Here is a 14,317-nt window from a genome sequence, read left to right as displayed (position 1 = left end):
AAATTTCATGTATCTGCCATTTTTCAGTTTTGCCTCCCATAGCTATATAGTGCCACTGAGAAAAATTAACCTGTATTTATGTCTTGTGAGGATAAAACTTCTATGTCGAGCTAAGTGATTTTTAAGAATTGTATAAACAAGACAAATGGGAAACACTGCATTGTGTAGGACAGCATTGGTGAAGGTTTTCAAGTTTGTGTGCCCAAACTACAACTTCAAGCTGCCTTGAATGAGTCCCCTGCATTACCCCAGAGAGTGAGGGAGGAAGTGTTCACTTCGGGTGGATGGAAAAAAATGGGTGGAGCATGAAAAAAAATGTCCTTGGGCACTGGGAAAATGGGGAATGGAGCAACTTCCCCCTTGCCAGCTGGACGTGCATGCCAGTACTTTGTCAAGGCTGGCATAATATATGGTTCTTCTAGGTGAACTAATAATTCATGTCACTTTCTTGTGAAGGACATTGTAAAGGAGATTCATGCATCAGATGATCTTTAATGGCACTTCCAGGTCAAGGTTTCTACACTACAGAATTTTCACACTACTTGTTCAAGGTTCAGATTCCATAGAGTGAATTGGTTAATGCCCATGAATTTCCTAGAGTCTGATCGCCCCAGAACAAACTGATAGCATTAGATTTCTGGACCTGGGAGTAAAGACCAAATCTTGAAATTTGCTGTTGAAATCATCAAAGTTCAGCAATGGCTCTTTTCCACAGATCTTGATCTACTTTCCAGTCTCCCAACCAAATGTCTCTAACAACCCAGGCTGTTAGCACCAAAAGTTCCAAAACCAATGACTGATCTTTTCCTTAAAAAAAAAATCCACTTTTCCCTCTGATATTCCTTTCTGGTAATGGCACAACTATCCTCAAAAAAACAAACAAATAATAAAAGAAAAATCCCAAACTAGATTTTTTTTTCTTCTATCTCTTTACCTTCATCATCTAGTCATGGTTAAGTAATGATCGTTTCTTCTTTGCATGATATCACATATGTTCCTTTCTATCCCTATTAGGATCACCAAATATAGGCACTTATTGCCAACTTATACTAATGTTCTTCTATCCAATATCCTTGCTAGTGTCTTCCTCTTCTAGTCCACCTATTTAATTACTGCCATAATAATAATCTCTATGCATAGACATGACAAAGTTATTCTGCTTTTCAGAACATTTTAATGGCTTCCAAATACCTATTGAAAATATCTACTCTCTAGTATGACCTTCAAAATCTTATAGGATTTAGTCCTATCCTATTTTTGTAGCATTACCATCGATTGATTTCTAAATTATTAAAATTCACCTTCCTTAAAGGACCAAGAGAGGTAGGGACTTTAAAGATATTCAGGATTGTCAGAAGGCATGTAAACTAGCCAAGAAATGCTCTGCTCAATTCATATCTAACTCTTTTGGATCACCTAACTTTCTCATCAACTCTGTAAACAACCCTAACTGGTTTATCCCTTATTCAAGTCTATTCCTCAGCTCAGTGAACTCCTCCTATAGTTTAATCTCATCAGTTTCTGATAAATGGCTTATTAAGCCTAGATTCTTAAAGATGGGAGGGATCTTAGAGATCATATCTGTCTAAATCTTTCTTCTTTTTATAAAAGAGAAATTTAGGTAGCATTGTCCAAATTGCTTTATCTTTCTGCAAAAGAAATCATTTTTTAAAAAATAATGTAATTTTTTTCTAATCCAAGTTAACTCATCTCTCTGAAATCTATCCAAAGATTTATTGACCTCATTTTAAGAACTCTTCCATTTGACGTTTTAGTGCTACGGACTAGACCTATGATTTCATTGATATAAAACTCCTGAATGAGGAAATGCCATCTACCAGAACAGGGTAGTCTTTTCTTCAAGACTTTTATTTCAGAGGGTTGTCTAGAGCACTGAGAAATCAAATAACTTAGATCATCCAGTCAATGTGTATTAAGGTAGGACATGAACCCATTTCATTGGAGCTTAAAGAAAGACTCTATTAACTACACCACACAGCCTCTCATGCCACAAACTTTGGCATTCAAATATTACTTCACAACATGTCTTCAGCCTACTTTTCCAGATTTATTACACATTATTCTCCTTCCCGTTCTCAACAATCTTGGTATACTTGTATTTCTTTGAACGTGACATTGCAGCTTTTATTTCTATTGCTTTTCAGATTTTCCTAGAATATACTCTTCACCTCTGCCTCTTAGTTTCCGTCAAAGATCAACTCATTTGCTACCTAGTTCAAGAGACATTTCTTCTTTTCCTTATACCGTATATCAATCAATCAATCAATCAATCATCAACCATTTTAAAGTATCATCTGTGTTCCATATCTCAGTTTAGATCACTGAATATGCCCATTAAAGAGCAAGAGGAATAGGAAGTACCTTCAATTTGAAGCATATCTCAGGATGCTTCCATTAGATACAGTAAAGTAGGAGTACTGTCCAAAACATTTGCCTCATGAAATTTCCAAACAAGTATGTTTCCATCAAACATACTATAGGGTGTGGGAGCAGAGGTTCTCTTGGTGAGTCCAACTTCTCTACCATTTGCAACTATTCTAATCACTTGGAAAGTCAAGGAGTAAACCCTTTCTTTGGTCCTCAGCAAATACTGTTAGCCTTTGTCTACCCAATTGCAAAAAGAAAGAAAGATGATATCAAGACAAAGCTACTATCTAACCTCAAAATATTCTGATCTAATATTTTGGTTCTTTTCTCTTTGATTTAAAGGCTACCATATAATAGGGCTTCAACAGAAAGTCTCTACTCTGATAGTGTCATGTGCTAACACTGAACATTTCTACCTGTGTGTGGGCATTAAATTTAGAAAAAAAAAAAAAAAACATGAAGCAAACTTACTTATAAATGAACCAACTTGTCTATTTCCCATTTATTTTATTTGAATATTAAAATTATTTTTACTTTTATTTTTTCACAGTATCAGTGACCCATTTATTTTCAACATGTGTAGCAAAGACCAGCCTTCAGATCATTATATTTGCCATCGATATTACTATAGTGACATTAAGGAGATACAGCTGATGCGTTTTCTTCTACAGGTATGAACCAGTCAAGGATACGACAATATGAATGTTACAAATGAATGTTAGAGGAAAATAGATTTTAATTTCGATTATTTTAGATATTCACAGATTTAAAAGGGCCATTTCAGTTACTTTGGTCTAAGCAATATATAAATGCTATATGGGAAATTTTTGAAGAGACTTGAGTTGTTTAACCTAAACACAGGGGATATGACAAATGTCTTCAAGTATTTGAAGGGCTGTTCTGTGAAAGAGGGATTAGCTGCGTTCTGCTTAGTCACAGTAGGCAAAACTAGAAATAATGGAGAAAAGTTGCAAACAATGAAATTTATATTTAATGTTGGGAAGAAATTCCCAGTACTTGGAGCAATGCCAAAGTGAAATCATATACCTTAGGATGTTGTGGGATCCCCCTTCCTAGAGATTTTCAGGCAAAGCCTGGGTGACTATTCATTAGATTTAATATATCATGGAGTCTCCTCCAGGTATAAATTAAACTGAACCACCTGAAGTTCTTTCTAATTTTGAAATTCTTTGATTCTATAATTCTCTATGAATGCATTTTAGAACTATCTTCTTAGGTGCCCAAGCAAACTCTCACAGTTCTAGGTATCCTTGTAAATCATAAATGTTATGTCATATGTCAGCTAACTTTCCCCCTGTGATAAAGCCATTTGACTCAAAAAGTGTAGTTTGTTTAAATCTCCAATAAAAAAAAGAATATTTTAATGTCAGATGTCCTTCCCTAAAATCTTCCTTTGATATCTCAAAATAGTATGACTATGACCCTGGATTCCCAAAGGCCATGCCAAAGTAGGGTAATCTTTGATAGATTTTGTCAAATTTTATTAACTTTGAGGATGGGCTCACTTCATGTACTTTGTAAAGGGATTCATTTTTCACATTTGGTTAAGACTAGATGGCTTCTGAAGTCCTTTCCAACTCTGATTTTTTTATGATACTGTGACTATATGCCTTCCCAGGGAGAACTCAATTCAATCTGAGGGGTTGTTCTATGAATGAAAGATTAGCTGTGTTCTGCTTGGTCCCATTAGGCAAAACTAGAAATAATGGGGAGAAGTTGCAAACAAGTGAATTTATACTTGATGTCAGGGAGAAGTTCCCATAGTTGGAGCAATGCCAAAGTGAGCTCAATTCAAAAGGGTCTAATGGCCAGACAGCTGGCTAATGGATAATGAATGTTTCTGACCACAGCAACCTATGAAACTATCTTCTGAGTCATAGTATGCATCAATGGTGGGAGTACATATGCCAATGAAATCATAGATCTTTTTCAAGTCAAATGATAAGATTTTAGCAAGCACCTATTATATGCTGGGTATTATGTACTGGAGCTACAAAGAAAAGCAAAAACAAACAAAAATAACAGTTTCTGCTCTCCTGGATTTTTGTGATATTAAACTAAATCTGGGTTCTTAAATAAAGAAGGCTAAGAAAGAGAAACAATTTCCTAAGTCTGCCTGGATTCAATTCCCACTAAAGAGAGCAGAATAATCTATTGAGAAGCCAGACTTCCATGTGATAAACTCTCATAAATTCATAAGTGTCAGTATGAAAGTATGAAGGTGCTGTCCTTTTCAATTGCCCCATCAATCTATAAACATTTATTAAGTGCCTGGTACTATGCCAAGTACAAAAATAGATATAAAAGATAAAAAACAGTCCCTACCCTCAAGAAGCTTACAATCTAGTGGAGGAATCACAATCTAATGGACAATTTAATGGTCTCTACCTTCCTGCCTCATCAAATAACTGTCCTCAAAGATACTGCTGTAGAAGTCACTTTATCTGAAAGCTTGAAGCACTGTAATTTGAGCATATAAGAAAGTGTTGGTGGTTCTTAGAACTAACTCAGCCTTCCCCATGATCACCAAGTTCTTCAGATGGCTTCTCTTTTACAAGTAGAGAAAGAGAGGAATTCAACCTTAGACAGACTAGAAATTGATGAATAAACATATCTTGGGGTTCTAACATAGATAGCACAGATCTCTGACATATTCCCGGTGTCTTTAAGCTTGTCTGCCATACGGAAGTTTATTTAGGAGTGAACTAACATTGTGAGGGAGTTCCCTCATTTTTATAGTCAATCTCTTCTATGGAAATAACATCAGAGCTACAATAAAGCAAAAGAAATAATACTAAAATGAAACAGAATCAGGGGAAGATGGTGGCGTAGACAAAGCGAATCTTAAAACCTCTGCACCCTTACACACTGAGATAGAAAACAATGTGCTTCGAGAAGAAAGAAGACCAAATCTAATAATGGGACAGAGCAGTGGGAACCCTACTGCAGCATAACTAAAGAGGTATGAGAAGAAAAAGGCTTCAATTCTTGAACTGTCCAGTCTGAGGGTGAAGAAGGGGAATCCCAAGATCCTAGGACACCTCCCACACATGCTGTGCTGAGTCTCCAGTGGCCCGGGAAATCTCAGGGCCAGTGGGTGCACCAGTCAGGAGAGAGGGCCTTGATGGCACTGTACTCAAGGAGTCAAACACAGGCACTATAGAGGTGACTAGAGGAGAAAACCAGAGAAACACAGCAAAAACACCCAGAAGATGGTGGCTTAGAGAGAGCCAAACCCCAGACTGCAGACAGCTTGGATTCTTCATACCGAGATAGAGAACGCAGGACTTCAAAAAGAAAGAAAACCAGATCAAACACAGCTGACAGCGCAGGGGGACCCCACTCCTGGAGAGCTCAGTTCAGTGAAAAAGCTCCTTCTTGTCACCTGACTTTTTTTTTCTGTTTGTTTTTCCCTTCCCCTCAAGATTTTAGCCTCAGGGCAGATAAAGCAGTAAGATTAATCCAATTAATAAAAGATTAATCCCAACAATTAAACAGACAAGAAGTCTTCACAGGGCAGAGAAAGTAACTACAAACCTCCATTACCAGCTGGATCTTTCATCAAAGATCATTAAATACATCTGCTCAAACTAGCAGAACAAGGAAGGGAAAAAACATGAGTAACCAACAGAAAAAGAGAAAAGAAATGACAATTGTCAGCTTCTTTCAAGGAAGTGAAAAGAGAGCAAATGAAACAGATATAGAAGAAAAGGAAGTAGTTCCAGCGAACTGGACACAGGATTTGGAAGATCTCAAAATTCAATTAACTCAAGAATTTAAAACTCAATTAACTCAAGAACTTCAGGAACTCAAAAAGCAATCAAGAGAGGATGAAGACAATTTGAAAAAGGAAATACATGAACTACAACAAGAAAATAAAGTCTTAAAAGCCAGAATTGGCCAGCTTGAAAATGAAGCAAAGAAGGCAAAAGATGGTCTACAAAGAAAATCAGACCAGAAAGAGAAGGATGACCAAAAAGCCAGGGATGAAATTCAGTCTTTAAAAAAACAGAACTCAATAACTAGAAGCAAATGACTTCACAAGGCAGCAAGAATATATTAAACAAAATTTTAAAAAATGAAAAATTTGAGGAGAATATGAAACACCTCATTGATTCAACCAAAGATCTGGAGAACAGAGCTAGAAGAGACAACTTAAGTATTATTGGTTTACCAGAACATCAGGATAAAAGAAAAAGTTTTGATAGCATTTTACAAGAAATTATCAGAGAAAATTGCCCAGAAATTCTTGAACCAGAGGGAAAAGTGGACATCGAAAGGATCCACAGATCACCTCCTACATTTAATCCACAACTGACAACTTCCAGGAATATTATAGCCAAATTCAAAACCTACCAGACCAAGGAAAAAATATTACAAGCTGCTAAAAAGAAGTCATTCAGATATCAGGGAGCCACAGTTAGGATAACACAGGATCTGGCTGCATCTACATTGAAGGACCAGAAAGCATGGAACACAATATTCCGGAAAGCAAGAGAACTGGGTCTACAACCAATAATCAACTATCCAGCAAGAGTAACTATATTATTGCGGGGGAAAGTATGGTCATTCAATAAAATTGAGGACTTCCAAACATTCATCAAGAAAGAAACTGGGCTTAAACAAAGAGTTTGCTGCCCAAACCCAGAATTCAAGAGAATCAACATAAGGTAATTAAGAGAATGGGGGGCGGAGGAAAAATTCTTTTCTTTAAGGGACACAACAAGTTCAATCAATTTATATCCCAAGAAGAAAAGAAGGTATTGGCAAATATTAAAAATTATTATTACCAACAGGATAACTAGAAAAAGATTACCTAGAGGGAACAGGGACAAACTGTATGGGATGAAATGTAAAGAGATATATAAATATATATATATATATATATGTATGTATGTATGTATATATGTAGGTAGGTAGGTAGATAGGTAGGTATAAATATATACAAAACTGGGGGTGAAGAAGATAATAATAAGAAAAAAAGAAAACAAACAAAAAGGAATAAATTTATATTCCATAAAGAATCGTGTGGGATCAACAGGGAAAAATAATGATACACTGTAAGGATAAAGAGGTTAGAGAGAGGAAATATTCAATACTTAAGTACAATGAAATCAACTTAGAGAAGAACAATCAGATCCATAGGGGCAGATAATTGATTCACACCCTATAGAGAAGTAGAAGGGAACAAAGGTACTGGTGGGGAGGGAAGCAATACTAGGGAGGGAGAGGGCTTGGGGGGAAGTGCCACGTTGCTTTAAAGAACAATAAGAGGGGAATAATAAGGAAGTGGGGGAAAAGGAAATACAACAAGGGAGGGGATTATAGGAACTGATTAATAACAAAACACTGGTATAGAAGGAAACAGTGAAAGAAGAAAGGACAGGACTAGGAGAGAGAATCAAAATGTCTGGGAATGCACAGTTGATAATTATAACTCTGAATGTGAATGGGATGAACTCACCCATAAAACAGAAGCAAATAGCAGAATGGATTAGAAACCAAAACCCAACCATAAGTTGTCTACAAGAAACACACATGAGAAAGACAGACATACATAGAGTGAAAATGAGAGGATGGAGCAAAATCTTTTGGACTTCAAATGAGAAAAAGAAGGCAGGGGTGGCTATCATGATCTCTGATAGAGCCAAAGTAAAAATAGTTAAGGTTAAAAGAGATAGGGAAGGTAACTACATCCTAATAAGGAAGTATAAACAATGAAGAAATATCAGTACTCAATATGTATGCACCAAACTGTATAGCTTCCAAATTTCTAAAGGAGAAGCTAGTGGAGATCAAGGAGGAAATGGATAGCAAATCCATACTAGTGGGGGACCTCAACCTTCCCCTATCAGATCTAGATAAATCAAACCAAAAAATAAATGAGAAAGAGATAAAAGAGGTGAATGAAACCCTAGAAAAATTAGAGATAATAGATATATGGAGAAATGGGCAAGGGACATGAATAGGCAATTTTCAGATAAAGAAATCAAAAGTATCAATAAGCACATGAGAAAGTGTTCTAAATCTCTAATAATTAGCGAAATACAAATCAAAACAACTCTGAGGTACCACCTCACACCTAGCAGATTGGCTAAAATGATAGCAGGGGAGAGTAATGAATGTTGGAGGGGATGTGGCAAAATTGGGGCATTAATATACTGCTGGTGGAGTTGTGAACTGATCTAACCATTCTGGATGGCAATTTGGAACTATGCCCAAAGAGCGATAAAAGAATGCTTGCCTTTGATCCAGCTATAGCATTGCTGGGTTTGTACCCCAAAGAGATCATAGATAAACAGACTTGCACAAAAATATTTATAGCCACGCTCTTTCTGGTGGCAAAAAACTGGAAAGCAAGGGCATGCCCTTCAATTGGGGAATGGCTGAACAAATTGTGGTATATGTTGGTGATGGAATACTATTGTGCTCAAAGGAATAATAAACTGAGGGAATTCCATGTGAACTGGAAAGATCTCCAAGAATTTCACTCCAGAGTGAAAGGAGCAGAGCCAGAAGAACATTGTACACAGAGACTGATACACTGTGGTAAAATCGAATGTAATGGACGTCTATACTAGCAGCAATGCAATGACCAAGACAATTCTGAGGGATTTATGGAAAAGAACGCTACCCACATTCAGAGGAAGAACTACAGGAGTGGAAACACAGAAGAAAAACAATTGCTTGAACACTTGGGTTGATGAGGACATGATTGGGGATGTAGACCCGAAAAGACCAGACCAATGTAACTATCAATAATATGTAAATAAGTCTTGACTGACTACACATGTTAAAAACAGTGGAAATACGAGTTAGCTAGGGGGGCGGGGGTTGAGGGGATGAAGGGTAAAGTAAAAACATGAATTATGTAATTATGGAAAATTTCCCTAAAAATAAATAAATAAATGAAAGGATAAACAGATAAATAAATAAATAAATAAATAAAACAGAACATTAGTTAATTCCTATATTTTAAAGCATTTGAGGTATAATCCTCATGAAATGGTGCACACACTGGTAACACCCATCCTTTTGGATATTTTGATTATTTATTCATTCATACATTTATTTATTTGTTTATTTATTTGTTATGCATTAGGGCTCATTGGATATATGTATATCCAGGAGTGAATATTATATAGTAACAAAAAAATTTACTATAGTATCTCTTTTTAATATAAGAACAAATACAAAATTATGCTGTTTAAATGTTAGGGTCAAACAATTATAGACCTATCTGAGTCTAAGAATATCTTCTACAAATATTCTCTTTATTACCAAAAAAAGTATTGAAATATGCTGAAGCTATGTTGAGTTAATTTGTACCACTCCCATTGAAAACAATGTCTACAAGATTATACTATTTGTGGGGGAAAAGTGCCATAAACAAAATAAGGAACTTTAGAAATATCATTTAATAGTCAAGAGATTTATATATCATCAAAGATCATTTAGCTTTTGAATGAGGATCTGAGTTAGAAAGAGTTTCTTGCTTCATTTTAACAGAAATGTCTCACAGAACAATTACAATTTTTAGGTAAGACATGGAGATTATCAATAAAATCAGAGATAATAATTTTGTTTATCCTCATAAAATATATCCAGACTGGAACTGAGGCAAATTGATTCCTCATGGTCAAATGACCGAACGTTCATTTGACTAAACACTAGGCCAAATCCAAAGCTTTAAGTATACGTCTTGTCCTTGGACAATTCTCTTACTATGGTCACCTTAAGTTGAGAATTATACTTCTAATATTAGGCTTTGAGTTTTTATTCACTGGTCTGCTATATACATAGTGGACTTTTGGTGAGTATTATTTCATGAAAGTTCCCTCATATAACTACATAGGTATTAATTAAAAAAAAAACAAGTTGGTAAGAAATACAAGTTAATCACATGAATCTCTCATCCTTTTACATGTCTCATGACCCCCTTTATCCTAATAATAAATGCCAGCATTAATATAATTTTTAAAGTTTGCAGTGTTATGAAAATATTATTTCATTTGATCCTGGAATAAGCAGTCTCCATTTGACATGGAAAACGAAAATGGGGCTATTTCTATATTCTTTAATTCAATTCAATTTAATTAATATTTACTGATCTCCACTGGTCATACAAAGACAAACTTTCAAATGCAAATAAAAAGCACTTCTTAAGTATCCACCATATTTCTAGCTCTGTGATGGATTCTGGGAATACAAAGGAAAAAAAATGAAAACAGTCCTGGCCCTCAAGGAGCTTATATTATCCTTTCATCATTTAGATATCAAAGAAGTCAGTAAAACTATTTTTTTTAATAGGAGATTGCCTTGGAAATCTTCTTCAGAAATGGTTACTCCAAGTTTCTGGTCTTCCATAACAGTGACAGGAACAAAGCATTCAAGAGGTAACTATTGGATTAAAGGTTTGTGAAATGGGATCTGGGGGCTGGGAGGAATGGTTAAACAAAATAGGGCAAAACTGGAGGGAAACTGACTACAAGTATATAATAGTCATGTAGGACATGACGATGATGGGCAACCTGTCCCAGAGTCTAATTCTGATGTCTTATATTGGCATAGAGAAAAGCTTGGTTTTTCTGCAGGTCATGGAGCCAAAGAGGGATTATCTTTGCACAGTTAGTATAGGAGAGGCTTATCACTAGAAGACTGGCCAATGAGGAGAATGATTTTTTGCAGTTGTCTCCCCCCAAGCAGGGAAGAGAGTTTTAATCTGTATAATAGTAATGAACTCATGGACTAAAGTAGTGAAGGAGAAATGATGCATTGTCCTCCCTCTCTGCCAATGATAGAAAATTGTGAAATGTTCTCAGGCTTCAGTCATAGGGATCAGGTTAACTGTTTCCCTATGGTTGATCTGGAATAGTTTAGGGAATCCACAATTGAAGGGAAAAACATGGACTAGATGGCTAATTAATATCCCTTTTAACCCTAAGACTTTCAGATTATATTTCTTTATGCTCAAAGATCAAATATGTTCATTTTAAAACATTCAACTCAGGTCATTTAAATTTAGGTTTCCTTTTAAATCTTGTTGAGTATGAATCGTTTCAATTAAATCTTTAATTTGAAAGAATTCCAAATAACAGATGCTGTCTCCCATTTTTTTATAAAGAAAAAAGCCTGTTTTTTTCTTTCTCACTTCTGTTTTTAAAATAGGCTACTTTGAGAAGACATATCATCTCATACCATCTGCATTTTCTTCAAAATTCATTTCAGACTACAAATAATGCATACACTCACAGTAATGAACTTCAAGCTCACTTTTTCTCCCTGTAATGCATTATCGAGAAGCAATATTTGCAGAGTGGACAGGGTCGTAGAATCATTGATTTAAAACTCGGTGAGAATTTCAAAGAGTTTGAGAAAATTGAGATCCAGGGATGACGATATGCAAGGTCACACTGTCCACTGTAAAGCCAGGATTTGAACTCAGATTCTCTACCTCTACATTTATCTCACTTCCCATCCCAAAAGCTTTGAAGTAAAAAATATCCAAGTTCAAGACCAGTCCCTAATAAGTACTAGCTGCATAACCAGAGGCAAATACTTTATTCTCACATACCCCAGTGCAATTCTCTAAGATTTTTAAATACAGATAAAGTTTTGATTCACATCTGCATCATGGAGGGAGTTGTGATAAGGAGAGTCAACTTGCCTATACTTATGAAATCTTGCCTAAACAAGGACCAACAACAACAATAAAAATAATGATCATAATAGAAGCACATATATTATATACTATTGTAGTAAAATCACACTTGATTTTATCCAGGTTTCTTGTTATAAAGTCCTGTCTCAATCAAATGACCAATCGCTTAAACCTCTCATGTAAAGAATTCATCACTGAAAATAGATTTAGCTTTGAGAATTGTACCATGAATGGCACAAAGCTATGATATTGCCCTATTTATCAAAGTAGCTGAAATGTACATGAAAAAATTTAAGTGAAAGTTTAAGGGGTTTAGTAGAAGGAAACATTATGACTATAAGAATCTGCTACAAGTTTAGTGTAGTGTAAGATTCATCTTGCTTGAAACCAGCTCACATTCATATGGCTAAACTTTAAAAATAGTTGTGACTTATCCACAAATACCATTAGAAAGAGAATTTTCACTTTGATGTCTCTGAGAGTATAAGGAATTGTGATTCCCCCCACTTCTCCTATTCCATATCCACCATTACATTTGAATCCATGCCTGAAAGCCTTGGAAAATGGAATGGCTTTAGACAAGAAAAGGTATTTTTGTCCTGAGTAATGGGACTGTTGCTCCTCCCTTAAGAAAAGCATTACTGACTTGGTAGCCAAAAATTCCCATGTTTAAATCCCAACCATGCTGCTGGGGGATGACCTGTTTCCCTTAAACAATTCACTTCATCTCTGTAGACTTCAGTTTCCTCAACTATTAAGTAAACACGTGACTTCCAAGATCCCTCTAACACTAAAACTATAATCCTGTATTCTTAAACCAAACAAGGCGTTAGACTCACAAACCACATCATGTTAGTGAGCATTGTTTCTTCAGAGTACTGAACACCTCCATAAAGTCATGGTCCCCATTACCTTGGGATGAGGGAATGTCATGAGGAAGATTTGGGGGGAAGGGAGGAGAAAGAACTGTCCTTTTTTCATGTTTATTTCAGATATTCCAGGAGATGTTTTCACTAAATAGGAAGAAGAGATTAGGTACAAAGAAGAATTCTGTAGTCACCACTTTAAGGCTTTGAAAATAATCTGAAACTTCAGAAGGAAGACTAGTGAGCTCTATTCTCCATTTAAATATTTCTTCTTTCCTTTTTGTGTAGCTTTTATTCATTACAACCTCGCTTAAAGGGGAAAGGCATCACAGAAGAATCACTCAACATAAGGTAAAAAAGGGGTTTATCACATGTGGTCTTTGGAGATCTGTTGCATTCAATACTTATCCTTACTAAATGATGAAAATACCAGTTTTCTTGAGAGTGGCACATTTTCTTACTTGCTACCTTGTATCCTTTTCCATCTTACTAACTTTTACTCAATCCTGATACACCCTTTAAGTCTAATAGAGATATCCTCCTCGTCCCCTTCCTACCTGAAATCTCCTTTACTCATTGAGCATTTTTTCTGGAAAAGGTGACACACTCCATTCTCACCTCCAGTTTTTAGAATCCTTAGTTTGATTCAAAATGGAGCTCAAATGCATCTTCATGAATAAGAATCTTTTCCTCATCCCTCGGATTGCTAATGTCTTCTCAATTTATATAGTATTTTTTAAATTTTTTATATGCATTGAGGGTTGCAGAAAAGATATTGAGCTGCCCTGGTGAGGAATCTTGGAAGTAATCTGTTCATTTAATAGCTGCAGAAATTGAGGAAACTTCCTTGTCTTAGGCATTCCCTCTACCAAAGAATTCATAGATCCAATCCCTATCCCCATCCTTTTTTTTAAAACATTTATTAATATTCATTTTTAACATGGTTACATGATTCATGCTCCTATTTTCCCCTTCACCCCCTGCACTCCCCCCACCCATGGCCAACGCACATTTCCACTAGTTTTGTCATGTGTCCTTGATTAAGACCTATTTCCAAATTGTTGGTAGTTGCATTGATGTGGTAGTTTCGAGTCCACACCCTCAATCATGTCCACCCTGACCCATGCTTTCAAGCAGTTGTTTTTCTTATATGTTTCCTCTCCTGCAGTCCTTCCTCTGAATGTGGGCAGCGTTCTTTACCATAAATCCCTCAGAATTGTCCTGGGTCATTGTATTGCTGCTGGTACAGAGGTCCATTACATTCAATTTTACCATAGTATATCAGTCTCTGTGTACAATGTTCTTCTGGCTCTGCTCCTTTCGCTCTGCATCTGTTCCTGGAGGTCTCTCCAGTTCGCCTGGAACTCCTCCAGTTTATTAT

The 14,317-nt window shown here is 36.0% G+C and overlaps 1 protein-coding gene across 1 annotated transcript in view; it reads left to right on the top strand.

Annotated features, from left to right (window-relative positions):
• The window catches only part of WDFY4 (WDFY family member 4), a 403,065-nt gene that overhangs the window by 255,407 nt on the left and 133,341 nt on the right, over window positions 1–14,317 (top strand). Inside the window, exons 45-47 of the mRNA XM_044665777.1 lie at window positions 2,939–3,059; window positions 10,720–10,805; window positions 13,225–13,287. Of these exons, the coding sequence (XP_044521712.1) occupies window positions 2,939–3,059; window positions 10,720–10,805; window positions 13,225–13,287 (270 nt within the window). The remainder of the gene's footprint in view (window positions 1–2,938; window positions 3,060–10,719; window positions 10,806–13,224; window positions 13,288–14,317) is intronic.

Source organism: Gracilinanus agilis, chromosome 2, assembly GCF_016433145.1.
Source record: "Gracilinanus agilis isolate LMUSP501 chromosome 2, AgileGrace, whole genome shotgun sequence".
Taxonomy (NCBI): Eukaryota; Metazoa; Chordata; class Mammalia; order Didelphimorphia; family Didelphidae; genus Gracilinanus; species Gracilinanus agilis.
The sequence above is the reverse complement of the archived record's forward strand: the minus strand, read 5'-3'. Positions and strand labels throughout refer to the sequence as shown.